This window comes from Melanotaenia boesemani, chromosome 22 (assembly GCF_017639745.1).
Source record: "Melanotaenia boesemani isolate fMelBoe1 chromosome 22, fMelBoe1.pri, whole genome shotgun sequence".
Lineage (NCBI taxonomy): Eukaryota > Metazoa > Chordata > Actinopteri > Atheriniformes > Melanotaeniidae > Melanotaenia > Melanotaenia boesemani.
In genome coordinates this window covers 6,748,727-6,765,568 of record NC_055703.1, presented here as the reverse complement: position 1 = coordinate 6,765,568, position 16,842 = coordinate 6,748,727, and the positions used below count along the sequence as shown (strand labels likewise).

General features: G+C 41.1%; 3 protein-coding genes and 1 non-coding gene across 4 annotated transcripts; 1 reads left to right on the top strand and 3 right to left on the bottom strand.

The window, feature by feature from the left end:
* Positions 1-167: 167 nt before the first annotated feature.
* prkrip1 (PRKR interacting protein 1) lies at positions 168-1,647 on the bottom strand. The gene has a single exon (XM_041975190.1). The coding sequence runs from the start codon at positions 1,600-1,602 to the stop codon at positions 1,033-1,035; it is 570 nt and encodes a 189-aa protein (XP_041831124.1). The 5' UTR covers positions 1,603-1,647; the 3' UTR covers positions 168-1,032.
* On the bottom strand, positions 250-530 carry LOC121634303. The gene has a single exon (XR_006009214.1).
* A 244-nt stretch (positions 1,648-1,891) lies between the features above and the next one.
* glrx5 (glutaredoxin 5 homolog (S. cerevisiae)) lies at positions 1,892-4,484 on the top strand. Its single transcript, XM_041975191.1, has 2 exons — positions 1,892-2,345; positions 3,076-4,484. The coding sequence occupies exons 1-2, from the start codon at positions 2,048-2,050 to the stop codon at positions 3,246-3,248; spliced, it is 471 nt and encodes a 156-aa protein (XP_041831125.1). The 5' UTR covers positions 1,892-2,047; the 3' UTR covers positions 3,249-4,484.
* A 1,220-nt stretch (positions 4,485-5,704) lies between these two features.
* ints9 (integrator complex subunit 9) lies at positions 5,705-16,671 on the bottom strand. The gene is made up of 17 exons (XM_041975173.1): positions 16,545-16,671; positions 16,079-16,206; positions 15,934-15,994; positions 15,450-15,512; positions 15,072-15,211; positions 14,428-14,514; positions 14,049-14,169; positions 12,016-12,150; positions 11,525-11,636; positions 11,248-11,428; positions 11,090-11,150; positions 10,824-10,995; positions 10,619-10,743; positions 6,846-7,013; positions 6,471-6,569; positions 6,252-6,389; positions 5,705-6,124 (listed from the first exon to the last, which is right to left on the bottom strand). The coding sequence occupies exons 1-17, from the start codon at positions 16,551-16,553 to the stop codon at positions 5,951-5,953; spliced, it is 1,974 nt and encodes a 657-aa protein (XP_041831107.1). The 5' UTR covers positions 16,554-16,671; the 3' UTR covers positions 5,705-5,950.
* Between the last annotated feature and the right edge of the window lie 171 nt (positions 16,672-16,842).

The window sequence follows — 16,842 nt, the reverse complement described above, 5'->3', positions numbered from 1 at the left end:
GCAATAAGGGGTAAAAGCTGTAAATCAATCAATAAATAAAAACAGCATCCTTCACCAACAGATTTCCTGCATCTTCACAGGAGATGGTGGATGTTTATATTATCAAAGAGCTTTTAGTCAATCCAGTAAATTCCACAGGGGAAAAACAGTGACAAACACTTCAAAGGTGAAGATATGATCTCATAAGCAGGTTTTATTAACTGAATGGAGCCTGTAATGACCAGGAGGCAACACAAAAAACACAGATATTAATGTGACAGCTAACAGTGCCTGACAGGAAAAGCTTCCCCTGTTTCAGACAATATCCGGCTGCCAGGATTTTATTCTACCTGCCTCAAGAAAGGTGACGGCCACAGAGCTAGACCGTCACCACCGTGGAAAGCAGGACCCTTCTGTCCAAGGAACATCGCACGTGAAACTCCTGAGCCTTCAGAAGTCACGCCTTTTCATTCTTTGAATTACTTTCTGCAGCCTTGTTGCACCCACGAGTGATGGGTTTCACCAGGGGCAGCGTCACAAGGCTGCAAATATCGCAAACATCAAAACAAGATACAGGGATTTACCCTATTTTAGCAATACAACTTTAAATTTGCACACACATCTTATAAACTGAATCCTTGTGTTGTTCAAGTTGTTGCAAAATGAACTGCAAATAAAAAGAAAACAAAAGAGATTAAAATGATCATGTGATTTTTAAATTTCTTTATGAAATGCAGAGATCAGTGTGAGCATTAAATACAACTGTCCAAATAATATAAGGATAATTTATACCAATCAAAGTACACAGTATCTGAAAATCCTGCTCCTGGTATGTTGTAAAACGGGGGAAAATTGCCACGTCTGTTCATTTATTTCCATTATTGTCCAAATTAGTCAAATGCTCCATCCCTCTTCTTAAAGTCGTTATGCAATTTTGGTGTCTCCCCGTGTTAATGCTGAGGCTCGAAGACTAATCACAAGGCCCAAAAGTAGTTTTAATGTCCCATGAGGAGGATGAAAACAGTAACATGTCCTGGAAGCCTATAAACTCCATCATTTCCTTCCCATGATAAAACTAGGAGCCTCCGCATCATCCTCCGCCTCCTTCTCTTCTTCCTCCTCCTCCTCTTCTGAGCTGCTGTCTGAGCTCTTATCTGCGTCTTCTTTTTTACTTTTGGCCTCCAGTTTAGCTTTTTTGGCTAACAGCTTCTTCTTCTTCAGCTTATCCCGCTTCTTCCTGCGCTTTGCAGTTCGCTCCTCAGCTGCTAGCTTGTTCTGCTCCACCTTGTCAATATATTTCACATCCTTATCATGATGCTCAGCCAATTTGTCCAGAAAGTCCTGCCTCTGGTATTCTCTACGGCGGAGGTGCCGATAAACATGGAACTCCCCGCTGCCAGCACCTGCGCTTGAACCCATCACATCCCGGACGAACTCAGGGGGAGCCCGCGGTGTCCATTCTTTCGGGCGGTCCGGGATGGGGGCAACCTTCTCGGGATTCCGCATCAACCGTTCCAACTTCAGACGCTGTTCTTCCGCGGGATTCTTGGGAATTATCAGCGGTTGTGCCTCTTTCCCTCCTGGTTTCACTGGTTTGTTATTCTTCTGCGTGTGCGCCGCCATCTTTCAAAAGATTCTTCTTCTTCTTCTTCTTCTTCTGCTTCTTCTTCTTCTTCTTTTTAAAACAACTCACCCCGGAAGTTGTTCAAGGCTCCTGCAAAGATTTTTTTTTTTCACAATGACAAATTTAACTGAAATTACAATTGCTAGAGCTGCATCATTATTACAGTTCTTGGAAAAAATAAAATAAAATAAAAACTATAATTGGAGGAGCGTTTCTTACTGACGTAGTTGACGGATACTCTATATAAATTGACGTGTGCCTTAACCAATCACAAACCATATTAAACTTTGAGTGGGCGCAACTGCCCAATCAGGGCCCAGATCCCGCCTCCCATGCGTGAAGTGTGTATTGACGGACTACTTGCGCTCCAGCTTGTACACAGGTTAATTTGTGAGTTTATAGCCAATTATTTCCCCGAAGCCAACATAAAACGTATCGAAGACCATGAACAGTTTAATAAGGTCAACTGCCAGGTGTCTTCGGCCCGGTGCGTTGGTCTATCTGTCTAAACAAGCCGATGTACGCGTGCGGGTGGCCTCGGCCCGGTTCCTGTGCGCGGCGGCGGATCTACAGAAGAACCTTGGCGAAATGGTGAAGAAGGACAAAGTGGTGGTGTTTATGAAGGGGACGCCGGGCCAGCCCATGTGTGGCTTCAGTAATGCCGTAGTTCAGATCCTCCGGATGCACGGGGTGGACAACTATGCTTCTTACAACGTGCTGGAGGACCAGGACCTCAGAGAAGGTCAGTAGACGGAGACAACCTGATATAATACGACCTCAACAAGTTGTCACCTAGTACATAAACACGCGCTTTTTAGCTAGCGAAACTTCCTACATGCTGTTTATCATAAAGTAAACCAGCATTTATATTTTCTTTAACCTTTGGCTTTTCATACTAACCTACATTTCAGTTATTGGGTAACTGCCACGTCCAGCTTTAAATGTTTATCAGTGGGGTGCAGCAGGACCAAAGGGTGTGGTACTTTATGGCAAACGAGACACCATCACTGGCATTCAGCACTTTGTGGCTCCTCCACCCTGACTTTAGGTGTTTTGTCTTGACTGGATATAGTTTCACATAATGCCAATAGGTTTTGTTCATAAACTGAGGGTGTGTTTTGTTGTTTATGTCAGCAAAAACATTGAAATCGCACAGGGTTTAACTGATGAGGGGTTAAAATGGGAGCAGCAGATCATTTACTAATAGGTTCTTTCAAATTTTATATTAGAATGAGACACTTCCTGAAATGAATATGTCCCACACCACTGTGTTGCATAGACATAAACCACATGGATTTACTAAGTACCTCCACTGGATCATCGTGTTTCTTACTTATAATGTGGAAAAATATATATTTCAGTCAGTTCTGTAGTCCTTTAAACCCTGCAAAATGTCCTTTTAAAAGGAATGTTATTGATTGCTAATATAAATCAAAAGTAATCAAAGATATTTCTGTGATCTCTCACACCAGGAGTCAAAGTCTTCTCCAACTGGCCCACAATCCCTCAAGTGTACTTCAGCGGCGAATTTGTGGGAGGCTGCGACATCCTGCTGCAGATGCACCAGAACGGAGATCTGGTAGATGAGCTAAAGAAGCTCGGCATCCGTTCAGCACTGCTGGATGCAGAGAAAGAATCCAAGTAGAGAAGGATAAGCTTCAAACAGCTGACAATACAGAGGACACATTCATCAAATTGAAAACCAGTCCCCCACCCCCCACCAGTACACACTAATATTTGCAGATTAAATGTCTCTCAAGGCAGCCAGTGGCTAAATTGACTCAGACTGATACGTTTTACACAGATTAAACATCTGACAGTAGAAGACTTTGAGCCAGGGTGAAGGAAAGAGTGGGTGTTGTCTTCCCAGGTATACAAAATCAGTTTTACATTTTCTTTAAAGCTCCTAAAAGCTCCATTTGGTGCTAATGAGGAAGCATACAAGGGGTTTATTACACACTATTTTTCCTGCCTGCTGTGGACTAGTGAAGGCAGTGAAAAGGAACCAAAACAGTTAAGCTGCAGCTCAGAAAACCAAAACTGTGAGCTAAAACATATGATGTAATCAAGTTATGAACAGCTTTAATGCCCATTAACACCAGGATTTAGTTCATTAAAACTTACAAGCATAATTGTTAGAGCTCACAGTTTTTAGGGGGGGGTGGTGGTTTTGATGAAACTGAGGCTTTCATGTCTGTGCTTTAGTTTCCCATCAGTCTCTGTCAACTTGCCCTGTAAAATCTCTACCTCTGTTGTCCAGTGTAGTTTTTTTTTTTTTTTTTTTCCTTTCAATCCACTTATGACATGATCAAACGAGCCACAGACTAACTTGAGTCAAGATGATGACAAAGCTGCCTGAGTAACGCCAAGAAAATGATGTCAGCACACTTGAAACCTTCCAAATGCACTGCCTGTAGTCTCAGTCCACTAGCAGGAAGAGCAGAGACGGGGTCGTAGTAAAGCCTCATTTGCTCCTTCTGCTAGAAACCACATGCAAAATGTATCAGCTGTGTTTTTATGTCGATACTCGCTGAGACGCAACAAACATACCTGGATACCTTGGTCTCTTTTCTCTGATTGAATTTTACTGTCCATCTGGACGAACAGAGGCAGTTGAAGTTTGTTACATCTTTCTACATCTGTGGCTTTTCTTTATCTGCCACTGGAGGAAATGAGTGTTTTTATATTTTTTCTTTTTAGTGTTCTTGCTGAGTCATAAATTATCAGTCCTGGATGCTCCACCTGCTGCAAACAGTTGTATTATCAGATGAACATGTAGTACTCTGTAACATATTGTACATTTAAAGCTTATTGTGAAATGTATTTTAGATGCATGTAAACTCTAAAGCAATAAAATATTTTGAGACACAGATAACAAAAAGCTGACTTTTTTTTTTTTTTTGTATAAAAGCCAAAGAAGCCATGTGGAAATCTGGAGATACGGTTGCCAACTACTGTTTTTTGTAATTTATATGTTCTATAATCTTCTGGCTCAATCTGGACAATAGGCGAATAGGTACAGTCATGTAAAAATGTCAGTCTTTCAATTTCAAAAATGCAGGTAAATACAACCTCAGATGAAGAACACAACATGTTGGTACGTAAATAACAGACAGGAGAAGTGGTATGTGATTATAGGTGTATCTCATAATAGTTTTTTGTATCTTTGTAATAAAGGGGCTGTACATGCTTCGTCAGTTGGTTGAGGGTTGCAGCGTTGCATCATTTATGTGCAGCATTTCACTCAGGTTGAGGGCTGGACTTTTAATTTAATCTTTACACCTTTTGCAGTCGTTCTGTTGGAGAGCTGTTCCTGTGTTTGGGATCATTGTCCTGTTGTATGATCACATTTCAGCCAAGTTGTAGCTGTCAGACAGATGGCATCACATTTTACTCTAGATTGGTCTACAGAGGCGTTCATGGTCCACCCAATGACTGCAGGGTGTCTGTCCTGTAGCTGCAGAACAAGAAGCCCTCCACCATTGTGTGTTGGTATGAGATGTTTCTGCTATATTGTTTTTGTTTTAGAGAAAATATCTTTTCTCCTGCAACCCTTCCAATCCAGACTTGTTTAGCCTCTTCCTACTTATACTTTGATGAACTCCATTCATTTTCCATACAGCTTATTCCAACTTTATTATTAATGTTGATGAACTCTGATATTTAACTGAGGCCTGCAGAGTCTGAGATGTACCTCTGGTTGGCACAGGCTGAAACCTGACTTAAGTCTTTCACAATTGCTGATGATCAATCATTCAAATTGTATTTGATCAGCAGCAGCTGGCTGCCACCCTTATTGTTTATGGAAGAAGAGGGTGGGTTTTGTTTTTCACCCAGTGTTTCTGTATTTTGGGTTATTTTTGTTAAGTGGCATTTTTTAATCTGAGGTTCTATTTAACTCAGTTTTTTCAGACCTGGTAAGAACCAGAAGAGTTTTTGTCTTGATTACTAAAAACTTAAGAGTACTGTTTTCTTTTTATGACTGAAAAAGGGTGTGAATGACTAATCGGTGAATATTTTTCCAGTTAAATGAGTTCTCTTTGCTCTGTAGCCTGTTTATCATGACACCATTTTATCTGCACTTTTATTTGTGCAATATACACAACTTTATTTACCTTCATGAAAAGCTTCCAGAGATCAAAGATTTCCTTTACGAAACATCTTTTTTATTCCAAAATAATCCATCTGTAAATATTTAATTAAAAAAGAAACATAACTGGGTTTTCCATGAAAACTATTGTAAATATTACTGTGTTAAATACAAAAAACTGCCACAAGCTCTCAGTCTGTTTCTGCTGCTGTAAAGAAAAAGAAAATCCATTAAAAGAGGAGTAAAAGTGAAAGCTGTCAGAGTTTCTGCAGGAAACGGAGCACTAGGTCTCGGAGCGTGGTTCGCAGTGGTTCGTTATCGCAGACGATGTGTGTCCCGTCCTCTTCCAGCCGAATCAGTGTGTCTTCGGCCTGCAGGTGCAGAATGTGTCCGTCTGCCGTCTCCTCCACTTTTATCTCAGCGATCCCATGCTGCAAATGAAACCAAACATGCAGTTAACTGTAAATGCCAGATAAGTACAAGTTCTACGAAGGAAGACTCAGTTTCTGCTGGAAATGTTAAAGGAAATTATACGTGAATAATATTCACATTTCACACCTTTTGCAATGTGGCCAAGAAAGTTTCCAGGGGCACAGCTCCACTTAGCAGGGGTTTGGGGGCCAACACTACTGGGGGCTCCTCCATCATCCGCTTCCTCTTCTTGGTGGGAGGCACAGGAGGCGGTTTGGGCACCGACTGACCACACATGAAAGAAAAAACAAAAGAAAAAGTCAGCTGACAGCATCATCACCTCTGAAGCAAATTCTGTAAACTCACCTGCAACATGTGCTTATTGTCCTTCGAATGCAACACAGCAGACACTGTTGCCACGGAGATGCCAGGTTTGACTTCAGTGGGCACCAGTGAGTTGGCCAGCTAGGGAGCGAGAGAACAGTCAGACCATCAGACTTGAAAATTGGCCACCTGTTGTCAGACAGCAGCCTGAAAATTTCCATAATACATTTAAATATTTAACCAACAGCTATTAGCACCACATGCTGCCGTTTCCTGCAAACACACCAGAGAATTTAAGATATGCACTTGCCATCTGTCTCCAAAAAGGTACCGATTTTATCTTTCAACAGAGTTGGCTCTTAATTAGGACTAGATTAATATATTCCTATCCAGAGGAATGAAAGCTGTGTGATCTACCTCGGGCACTATGTGGACCCGCTCGTAGCGCCGTCTGAAGGGCAGGTTGAGCACGGAGCAGCGTCTGTAGGGCATGGGAGGAGGCTGCAGCTCCAGCATCAGATCAGAGCGGTGGGATTGGGTCACGGGAGGCTGGGTGTACTGCTCCGGACACACCACATGGAGGGGCTGCAGGAGGGAGACCGTGGATGAGGATCAGCTGCAGATTTTGTGTTGAACTCTGCAAACAGTAACTTACTGAGAAGATAACAGCTGCACTGTTTTAACGTCCCTAACTTACTTTTAAGCCGCCATTGATATTTTTGTAACATCTACAATAACTGCACCTTCCTGTGACAGACCTGCTTGTGCACACTTCCTGTTTTTGACTTGCACAGAGCATGACGAGTGAAATCAGAAGGTGCAGAACTGGTTTTGTGTTGTGCCTGCACGCTGGGACCAGCATGCACCCTGCTGCAGCCGCCAGATGACTGCAATGACTGCTGTACCGCAGTGCAATTTTAAAACACTTTTATTTGACGTATGACAAATGTAAACTGGTTTAAAGGTGCAGCGTGTGACAAATTATAAATTGACAGAAAAAATTAATATGCCATTAAAAACTATATCTATTGGTATCTAATCACTTTACAACTTTACTAAAATAACTTGTGTTTTATTCTCTTAGAATGAGCCATTTATACCTACTTTCTGTGGGTCCACATACATGGCAGCTGCCATATTTGTGCCACGATTTTTATTACAATGTCTCTGAATGGACAAACAATTCTGTGTGTGAAGTGAGAACCATTGAGCTGCTTTAAACCTGCAGTACTGACTTGTTTGTTAGGTGCTAGAGCACAGTTTGAGATAAGCAAATAAGTAAAGGGATAACTGGACCCAGTAGCAGATGAAAGCATGTTTATATCTGGAAAAATTTTGGCCACCGACAGCCACCGTCCATTCATAACTGAGCTTGGCATTTGAAGTAATTCTATGTCCATCTTTGCCACTAGATGTCAGTAATTCTTAAACATTTTCCTGTTGTTATGAACCTTCAGAGCCATTATGGATTTATTTTAAGGTGGAGTCCATTTGTTCCAATATTTAATTCTCCATTTCTCCAATGAGCCAATTAAGTTAATTATCTTAACAAGCTCAATGGTGGGAGGGGTTCTCTGTCTGATGGTAGCACCGTAAAATAAAATACACCACAACTCAAAACTGAAATCTTAGATTAAATGGGCAAATCCCTTCCAGAAAGATTTTCCTGTTAGATGCAACAAAATTAAATAAAAACAAACAAACAAAAATGGGCATTATGTCACAACACTGATCCACTGAGTTTAAATTTCTGGATCAGGGTAATAAAGAAAAATCTAAAGAATTAGAAGTAGTTGACCAAGTTTCCTTCATTTTAAAACTTCCTCTGATATTGTCACATTTACTTCCTTTTCCCATTGTTCTCTTATCTCTTTTGAGTTTTTAATTGAAATAAAGCTTTTATATAATTGGATCAATTATGCCTTTGAGTTACAGGTGTAAAAGAATATGTCATTTTTGGAAGGCTCAGCTAAATTAGCCGTCTTTATTTCCCTGAGAGAAAAAAAAACAGATGTGTTTTTAGACCCTGAAAGAAGTCATCTTTGCCCAGCTCACCTGCTGTTCTCAAAAAGACTTCAGTCTGTGATCAATCTGCTGAAGGAAATGATGCCCTGCCTCGTCCATTGTCTGTAACTGAGGCAACGAGCATGGAAGGAAGTCTGGATCAGTGGAGCTGACATTTCTTAAATACTTCTGACCATATTTTAATAGAAAAAAGCAACCCACTGATTTTGAAGCTGAAAGACTTCATCAGCTCTACCAAAGTAACCAAGATCTAGATTGTATATGTACATTCACAGTCCCATTAAACACGTTCTTATACTGGAAGTTCTTATTCTGTGATGTTAAATAAAGGAACTAAAAGATCAGAAACAGATATGTTTAGATTGTTTTATAATGATCATATAAAATAAAATAAAAACTGTATTTTGGAACAGAAATAAAAAAAAAAATTTAAAATGGCCTGGTGGATTTAGTTTTAGTAGATTTTGGTATTGTGTAAGTATAAACTTTGCGTGAGCTTCCTTTTGCTAAAAATGAGACTAAAGAAGGTTTAAATTAAAGTTGCATAACCTGGAAATGACTGAATGGGACTGAATAACCAAGCTCCCATTCTAACCCATAAATTACACTACATGATGTATTTAAATCACAACCATTAAGATTCAGATTGTTTTGTTGACCTCTGACCAACTGTGCTAAGGAGAACAGAGGATTACTGATAAACTCTCTACATGCAAACAAGAAGTTTCAGCAGGATTTCATCATGAGAACAATAGTCAGTTACTTCATCTACAGTGAAGCTTTCATTTCCCTCTGCAGACACAGAGAACTGCTGTGTATTACTTCCTGCTCTGTAATACGCTCCTGTTGTTGTTTGTGACTCACTTGTTAGATCATAAAGTTGTCTCCAAAGTTACCATTACTGTGCAAAGAAAAAACCTCACAAGGAAGCAACTTTCTGTACAAGATGTTTGTTTACCGACTGTCCAACTCATCTGCTGAAAGATTTCCTCTCTAAACTCAACCACATAAAGTCATTTCATGTGGGTGTATTTCTTTTAACCCTCTGCAACTGGAAGAGACATACAAATACCCTCAGCACCTACTTTGAGGCCCACCTGTTCAGTTGCATATTTAACACAAATAGCTAATCAGCTAGTCAATCAATGCATTTAGTCATGTAGACGTGGTCAGGTTGACTTGCTGAAGTTCAAACTGAGGATCAGAATGAGGAAGAAAGGGGATTTAAGAGAAAAAAAGTGGCATGGTTGATGATCTGACTATTTTAAAAACTGCTGATCTACTGGGCTTTTCACACACAACCATCTCTAGGGTTTACAGATAATGGTTCAGAATGGTTGGAGATGGTAGAAAGGCAACAGGAAGTCAGATAAGCACTGGTTCCAACCAAGGTCTGCAGATCAGCATCTCTGAACACACATCATGTCTAACCTTGAAGCAGATGGGCTACAGCAGCAGAAGACCACACCGGGTGCCTCCTGTCAGCTAAGAACAGGAAACTGAGGCTACAATTCACACAGACTCACCAACACTGGACAATAGAAGATGGAGACACGTTGCTGGTCTGATGAGTCTCCATTTCAGCTCCACATTCAGATGGTAGGATCAGAATTTGGTGGAAACTTAAATAAAAAACATGGATCCATTCTGCCTTGGATCAACAGTTCAGGCTGGTGGTGGTGCTATGGTGTGGAGGATATGTTCTTGGTACACTTTGGGCTCCTTAGTACCAACATGGCATTATTTAACCACTACAGCCTGACAGTAATGTTGCTGTCCATGTCCATCTTTAATGACCACAGTGTAGCATCTTCTGATGGCTGCTTCCAGCAGGATAATGCATCTGCTGAAAGTAGCCATCAGAAGATGCTACGTGACAATGAGTTCACTGGACTCCAACGGCCTCCACAGTCACCAAGTCTAAATCCAGTAGAGCAGCTTTGGGATGTGGTGGAACAGGAGATTCTCATCATGGATGTGCAGCAACTTTGTGATGCTGTCATGTTAATATGGAGCAAAACCTCTGAGGAATGATTTCACCAACTTGTTGAATCTATGACACCAAGAACTAAAGCAGTTCTGGAGAGAAAAGGGGATCCAGCCCAGTACTGGTAAGGTAGACCTGATAAAATGGTCGGTTAGTGTACATCTGTGCATGTTATTACCTGGACTTCCTTAAGCAGCTTTGACACTTGATGGAAGTTGAGCCGTGTGTCTATAGGACAGTAAACACACTTCATGGCTAACGGCTGGTAAGGGGCCAGAGCATCCAGGTAGGAGAAGTCGGGTTCTGATGAGACAAGAAAAGGTCACAGATGTTCCTGCATCATCAGATGAGGAGGAAAACCAGTCATCCTGGAACTGAGTTACCAGTGAAGATGATGGTGTTGAGACTGGATTTCCCCCACAGCTCCATGAAGTGAACCACGTCCCCGAAGCGCAGAGAGGGGTGACCGGTGAAAACCACGCAGGGCTGGCGGAACTCGCTGCTGAAGTCTCCGTGAATGCTCGGATAGTGTTTCAGCTTGTTAGTTTGGATCAGCTGGAAAACAGAAAACCATGGAAGGTTGTGTTGAGTTATGTCGCAGCCGATCTCCCCACCGATAACCAGGAATTCCAACAATCCACTTTCTCACCTCTGCGTGTGGGAACGGAGGCTCTGGGAGATAAACTTTAGTTTGCTTGTTGTGACACAGCCTAAAATGATAAAAAATAGATAACAGATCATAACATCCCAGAACGACAGGAAGCTACAAACACGCAGCTGAGACCAAACTGGGATGCAGCTGCTCACCACTCTGCAAAGATCTGAGAAAACTCCAGTGAGCTGTTGGCTACAGGTGAGATGAAGTAGAACGGCGTGGTCCCCAGGTTGGCGCTCTCAATGAACTGGTACAGGCACTCCAGCAGGTCATATATGACTCCTGAGGAGTAACACGGCACCAGCACGTTGCCTCCTGCCCGGATCGTCATGGCTACAGGTTCATAACAAACAACAGAAGGACAAAATTCATAGTAGAAGAATTTGCATCTATAGGGTGTGGGAATGATTTACTTGCACTTCAACCTACCAAGGTTACTACAAAATTCTCCCAGCATGCCGTCTGGATTGGCAGTGGGCATCTGGGTGAGGCCGGTCAGAATGAGAACATCACTGTTCTTCAAGGAACTCTGGTCCATCGGCTGGGAGAAAAGAACAGATAAATTGAGGTTTGAAGTCAGCAGACTCGTGAAGAAGTCGCTCTGGAAGCCAAATTATCCAACAAAGTTATTATTGGACAAAAAGTCATTAAAGTATTTCTGCTTTGATTTACAAATCAATCCCCAAAGATCGCTTCCACTTTTAAAGATTTATCTCACTTCTCAGCATCCACAACAAAGCATGGTATTAAAATCCATCCACAGTCTGGATGTGTTTACAGTTTGAGAGTCTTTTAGAAAGCTAGTATCTATAGACGTCTGACAATGTTTAAACCTAAAAATCACCTAAAACTGAAAAACTGATGACGGTCAGCTACTCAGGCTCCTTATGTCATTTTGTCTGGTTAAACTTGAGGGTTACCTGAGGGTGTGTGGTGAGTAGGGAAGAACCCGACACGTAGGACACCTTCTCATGATGCGACTGGATGACCCAGTTGGAGCTGCCCAGAGAGTAGCCAGAGCTTAATGGGGAGATCTGTACAGCTCCAAACAGCTCCTGGAGAAAAAAAGAAGACAAAAATAACAACATTAATACTAAGAAAAACAGACTTTCTACAATTCTACAATGTCAAAAATAAAAATCTATCTTAAAGTTTCAGGGATCTTTGAGAAACTGCTGTAACTGTCCTGCTCACAACATGCAACCTGGGTCTCTGCTCACAACACGCAACCTGGGTCTCTGCTCACAACACGCAACCTGGGTCTCTGCTCACAACACGCAACCTGGGTCTCTGCTCAGAACACGCAACCTAGGTCTCTGCTCACAACACGCAACCTGGGTCTCTGCTCACAACACGCAACCTGGGTCTCTGCTCACAACACGCAACCTGGGTCTCTGCTCACAACACGCAACCTGGGTCTCTGCTCACAACATGCAACCTGGGTCTCTGCTCACAACATGCAACCTGGGTATCTGCTCACAACATGCAACCTGGGTATCTGCTCACAACATGCAACCTGGGTCTCTGCTCACAACATGCAACCTGGGTCTCTGCTCACAACATGCAACCTGGGTCTCTGCTCACAACACGCAACCTGGGTATCTGCTCACAACATGCAACCTGGGTCTCTGCTCACAACACGCAACCTGGGTATCTGCTCACAACATGCAACCTGGGTCTCTGCTCACAACATGCAACCTGGGTCTCTGCTCAGAACATGCAACCTGGGTCTCTGCTCACAACATGCAACCTGGGTCTCTGTTCACAACATGCAACCTGGGTATCTGATCAAATTGAACTGTTCTGTAAGTAGATGTGTTTACACCTGGTGCTGTAATCCATCTTCCCTCAGTTATCCAATCTGTATGCAAATAAGCCTCTCACCTACACTATGTCAGCAGCGAATAGGATGATTTGTGTTATTTAAAATCTCGATAAATCAGCTGTTTTCTACACAACTTTGGTGTGTACGAGTGGGTGTACATTAAAAAGTGTAATTGAGAGAAAACAAGCAGCATCAACCAAAACAAAACTTACAACACTGAGGCAACTTCCCACTGATCCAGACAAAAACTGTCTGATTTCACTGATTCTAGATATGGTGATTCTGTTGGCCAGGGAGCAATTACTGGCAACAGTGGACATCAGCTGCATTGTTGGTCTACACATTATTAGATTACATTATTCTTGTCCCTTCTGAAGTAAAAAAAAACATCTCTCTTAAACATAAAACAAAACAAAAGAGATGATTGTTGACTTCAGGAGGTAAGCAAAGTACTGTCTAGATCCTGGGAGAAGAATACAAGTATCTTGGGAGTTCAGCTGGAGAACAACTAGACTGGAAATGCAACACAGAGGCATCTACAATAAGGGACAGAGCAGACTCTACTTCCTAAGGAAGCTAAGATCATTCATTGTCTGCACCAAGATGTTGCAGATCTTCTATAAGTTTGTTATAGAAAGTACAATTTCCTTAAAAAAATACAACATTGCAGTTTCCATCTGGGAATAATAAAGTATTTTCATTAATTTTCATTGCATTATATTAGAGGTGCTAAACTAATGTTAATAAAAGGGTCCTTGGCAAACGGTTAGATCCACTTCAAGTGTATTCACAGCAATATTTGGCGCTATTTGTGATCAGATCCACTTTGTATGCATGTTGATACCAAATATTAAGCAGGACCTCTGTTAATGTTCCTCACAGCTTTGGTCAGATGGAGAGAGCCACTGAGTAAGAGCATCACTTGGTAAATATGCAGGAAGCAAATTCACCACAAACTGTTGTATACAACTAACTTTTAACTAACGAATTAACAAAAAGCTGTTTAACATGTGTAAAATTGTTTCTTAGTTCAATTTCTGAGGATAGAATAAACAAAGAAAAGAAGAAAAAAGCATATTGGGCAGAATCTGAGTTATTATATAGAATGACAAGAAAAAGAAATCTTACCACTTTCTGAGAATAACCCACAAGCTGCACTTTACTGAGAGCTGAGTTAACTTCCTGCAGGTTGTAGCACCGCTTCCACGTCCACACATCCACGGCATCTTTCAGTGGCCCAGGAAGCATCCTGATAAGTTGAAGTTTGATTAAATTTAAATGATTTTAACTAATAAGTGAAACTGCAGGATGCAAACTGAAACCAGCTGGAGAGAGCAGCAAGAGAAAAAACAAACTGCGTGACATTGTGCCAAGTTTGGAAAGCTGTAAATCTTAAAATGACTAAATATATGCACTACTCCTTAAGTTGAATTTTAAATTTTTATATATTTATTTCACTAAACTAGCTGCTGCTACCCTATGTTTTCAGTTTATCTGGTCTCTCTACCTTTGAATGTCCTTATTCTTCCAGCAGGTGGCACACTGCGCTTTAGGAACCCTCTCCATGAAGTTCACCAGCTCCTCCATCAGCAGCCTGAGGAAATAAAGGGCAACATAAGAGCTATTTGCAAGATTGTCCACTGGTCCAGTAGGTGTCCTCTGAGTTAACTGAGTGCACAATATAGGGAGGAACCATCTATTTGCACGGAAGGAGCAAACAACTTTTTGACCGTTGTCGCTACCACTACTCACAAAGTGTGACTTCTGCTTATTGATTATTGGAATATATGATGAAGATGGATATGAATTATTAAAAGAGAAATAAATACTTGTTGGGATGACTAAAGAAACTAAGCACAATTACTGAAATACATCATCAGCTGCCATATACACTACCGTTCAAAAGTTTGGGGTCACTTTGCCATGGGATTCAATAGGGAAGTGACCCCAAACTTTTGAACGGTAGTGTAGTTATAAAGTACAAGGGGTGGATATTAAAACCAAAAATTAAACTCAAAATAAGCTTGAATGACTTTAATATAAATAAATAAAACATTAATAAAAATACAATGCTGACAGAATGCTGTAATTAGCTTCAATTAGAAGTTTCACAGTAACACAATGGCATTTCAATCCCATGTGACTCCTCACCTTCCGATCTGCAGGGTGGGCTCGGTGGCGTACACAGTCCCCGTGAAGCCTGTGTGTTCAGTGATGTAGGGCAGGGCCATCATACAGTGGTAGTTGGAGATGAGGATGACATCTATGGTGGAAAGATCCAGCAATTCTCTCTGTGTTTGACAAAGTTGCAAAAGAATTATTGTAAACAACAGTTGTGTACGATGCATATACAAAGAGATGTTTTTCTAAATTCCATGAAGAGGAGAAAAAAATAACAGCAGACTATGTTCATTACAATTCAATTAATTATTGTTATTAATATTGCTGTATATCTCAGATAAACACAAACCATTAGCCAAGAACTACATATTTAGTCCAGTTTGTAGCTAAAATCATCTGAGAAAGTACCTCAGGGAGACAGAGCTCTGGCTGTGAGTCCACAAACACCCTTCCACTGCACTCCTTCAGCTCCTGGAAAGATAGGCAAGTAAAGGCAAGTTTATTTTTAAAGCACATTTCAATGACAGGGTGATTCAAAGTGCTTGACAGAATACAAGAAGCATAATTTAAGATTGAAAACAAAAGAAAAGGGAAAAAGAAAGAACATTGGAGGGAAAAAAAACAGTATTGAAAAATGAATAAGTTTAAAAATTCAAGCTTACAAGAAAAGGATGAAGATTTGGACTTAAAAATTTTTTTTTGAAATGCAGTAGAGAACAGGTGGGTCTTTAATTTGGATTTAAATAACTGAGTGTTTCAGTGGATCTGAGGGGCTAGTTTTTCAGTATTTGCAGGTCTACGTCAGTGATAACCTGCAAAACCTGACCTATGGCCTTACAAAACAGCAACCAATGGACATACAAACTCTACACACAACAAACAGCTATCACACCTTTTCTAAGTTAATTGTTCCATCTTTTGAGATCCAGCCAGGGAGCTTGGAAAGTCTTGGGCTGATGAAGAACAAAAACATGACATGAATCAGAATGATGAGTGTCCCATCTATGACTGGATGAATGGACAAACAGATGCCTTACCTGTGGATTAAGGGCAGAGGAAGGAAGTTGAGGACTGATGTTGTGTCCAGTCCGCAGTCCAACATAATAGTGGTGGACTTGAACTTGAGGACATTGCAAGGCAATGTAGGATGTCCAGACAAACAGTACTGCAATGTAGAAACAAGAAAATTTATGCCAACGACACTAAGCAAGTACAGAAGAAACAGAATAAATACCATTTTAAAACTGCATTCAACCTGAAAACTGCAGCAAAATAAGTCAGAAAGTCAGAACTGGTTTTCATCCAGATTGCATCCAAGGTTTAGTTTACAGACTACAGTCAAGCCTAGCTGTTAGCTGCTCGGCTAGCCACAGCAAGTGGGACAAGTACTGCCTTTAGCTGCCAAGCTAACACCGTTTTCAATATGCTTTGAATCGACTTTCAGATAGTCTACAATGTTCGGCACCTTATACACAAGCGTGCCTTCAAAAGTTCTTAACTCACCAACTTCATTTTAACAAACGGACCGGCATATAAAGACTCATTTACTGGGCTTTGCTAACACAATGTTACATCTTTTACATTGTTTGATCATTATTCGATCAGATTCCCTCAGGTTCGCTCTTTACTTCCCCCTACAGGCTGGGAGTGCAACGCTACTCAAATAAAATGCTCCATGTAAAATAAAGACTTATCTGATAGAGATTTCAGTCAATAGGTTATAACTATATCAATACTGGCAATAAAAATATTTGTAGAAAATTCGCGTTATTGTGGCGATTACTGATGTCAACAAACGCAC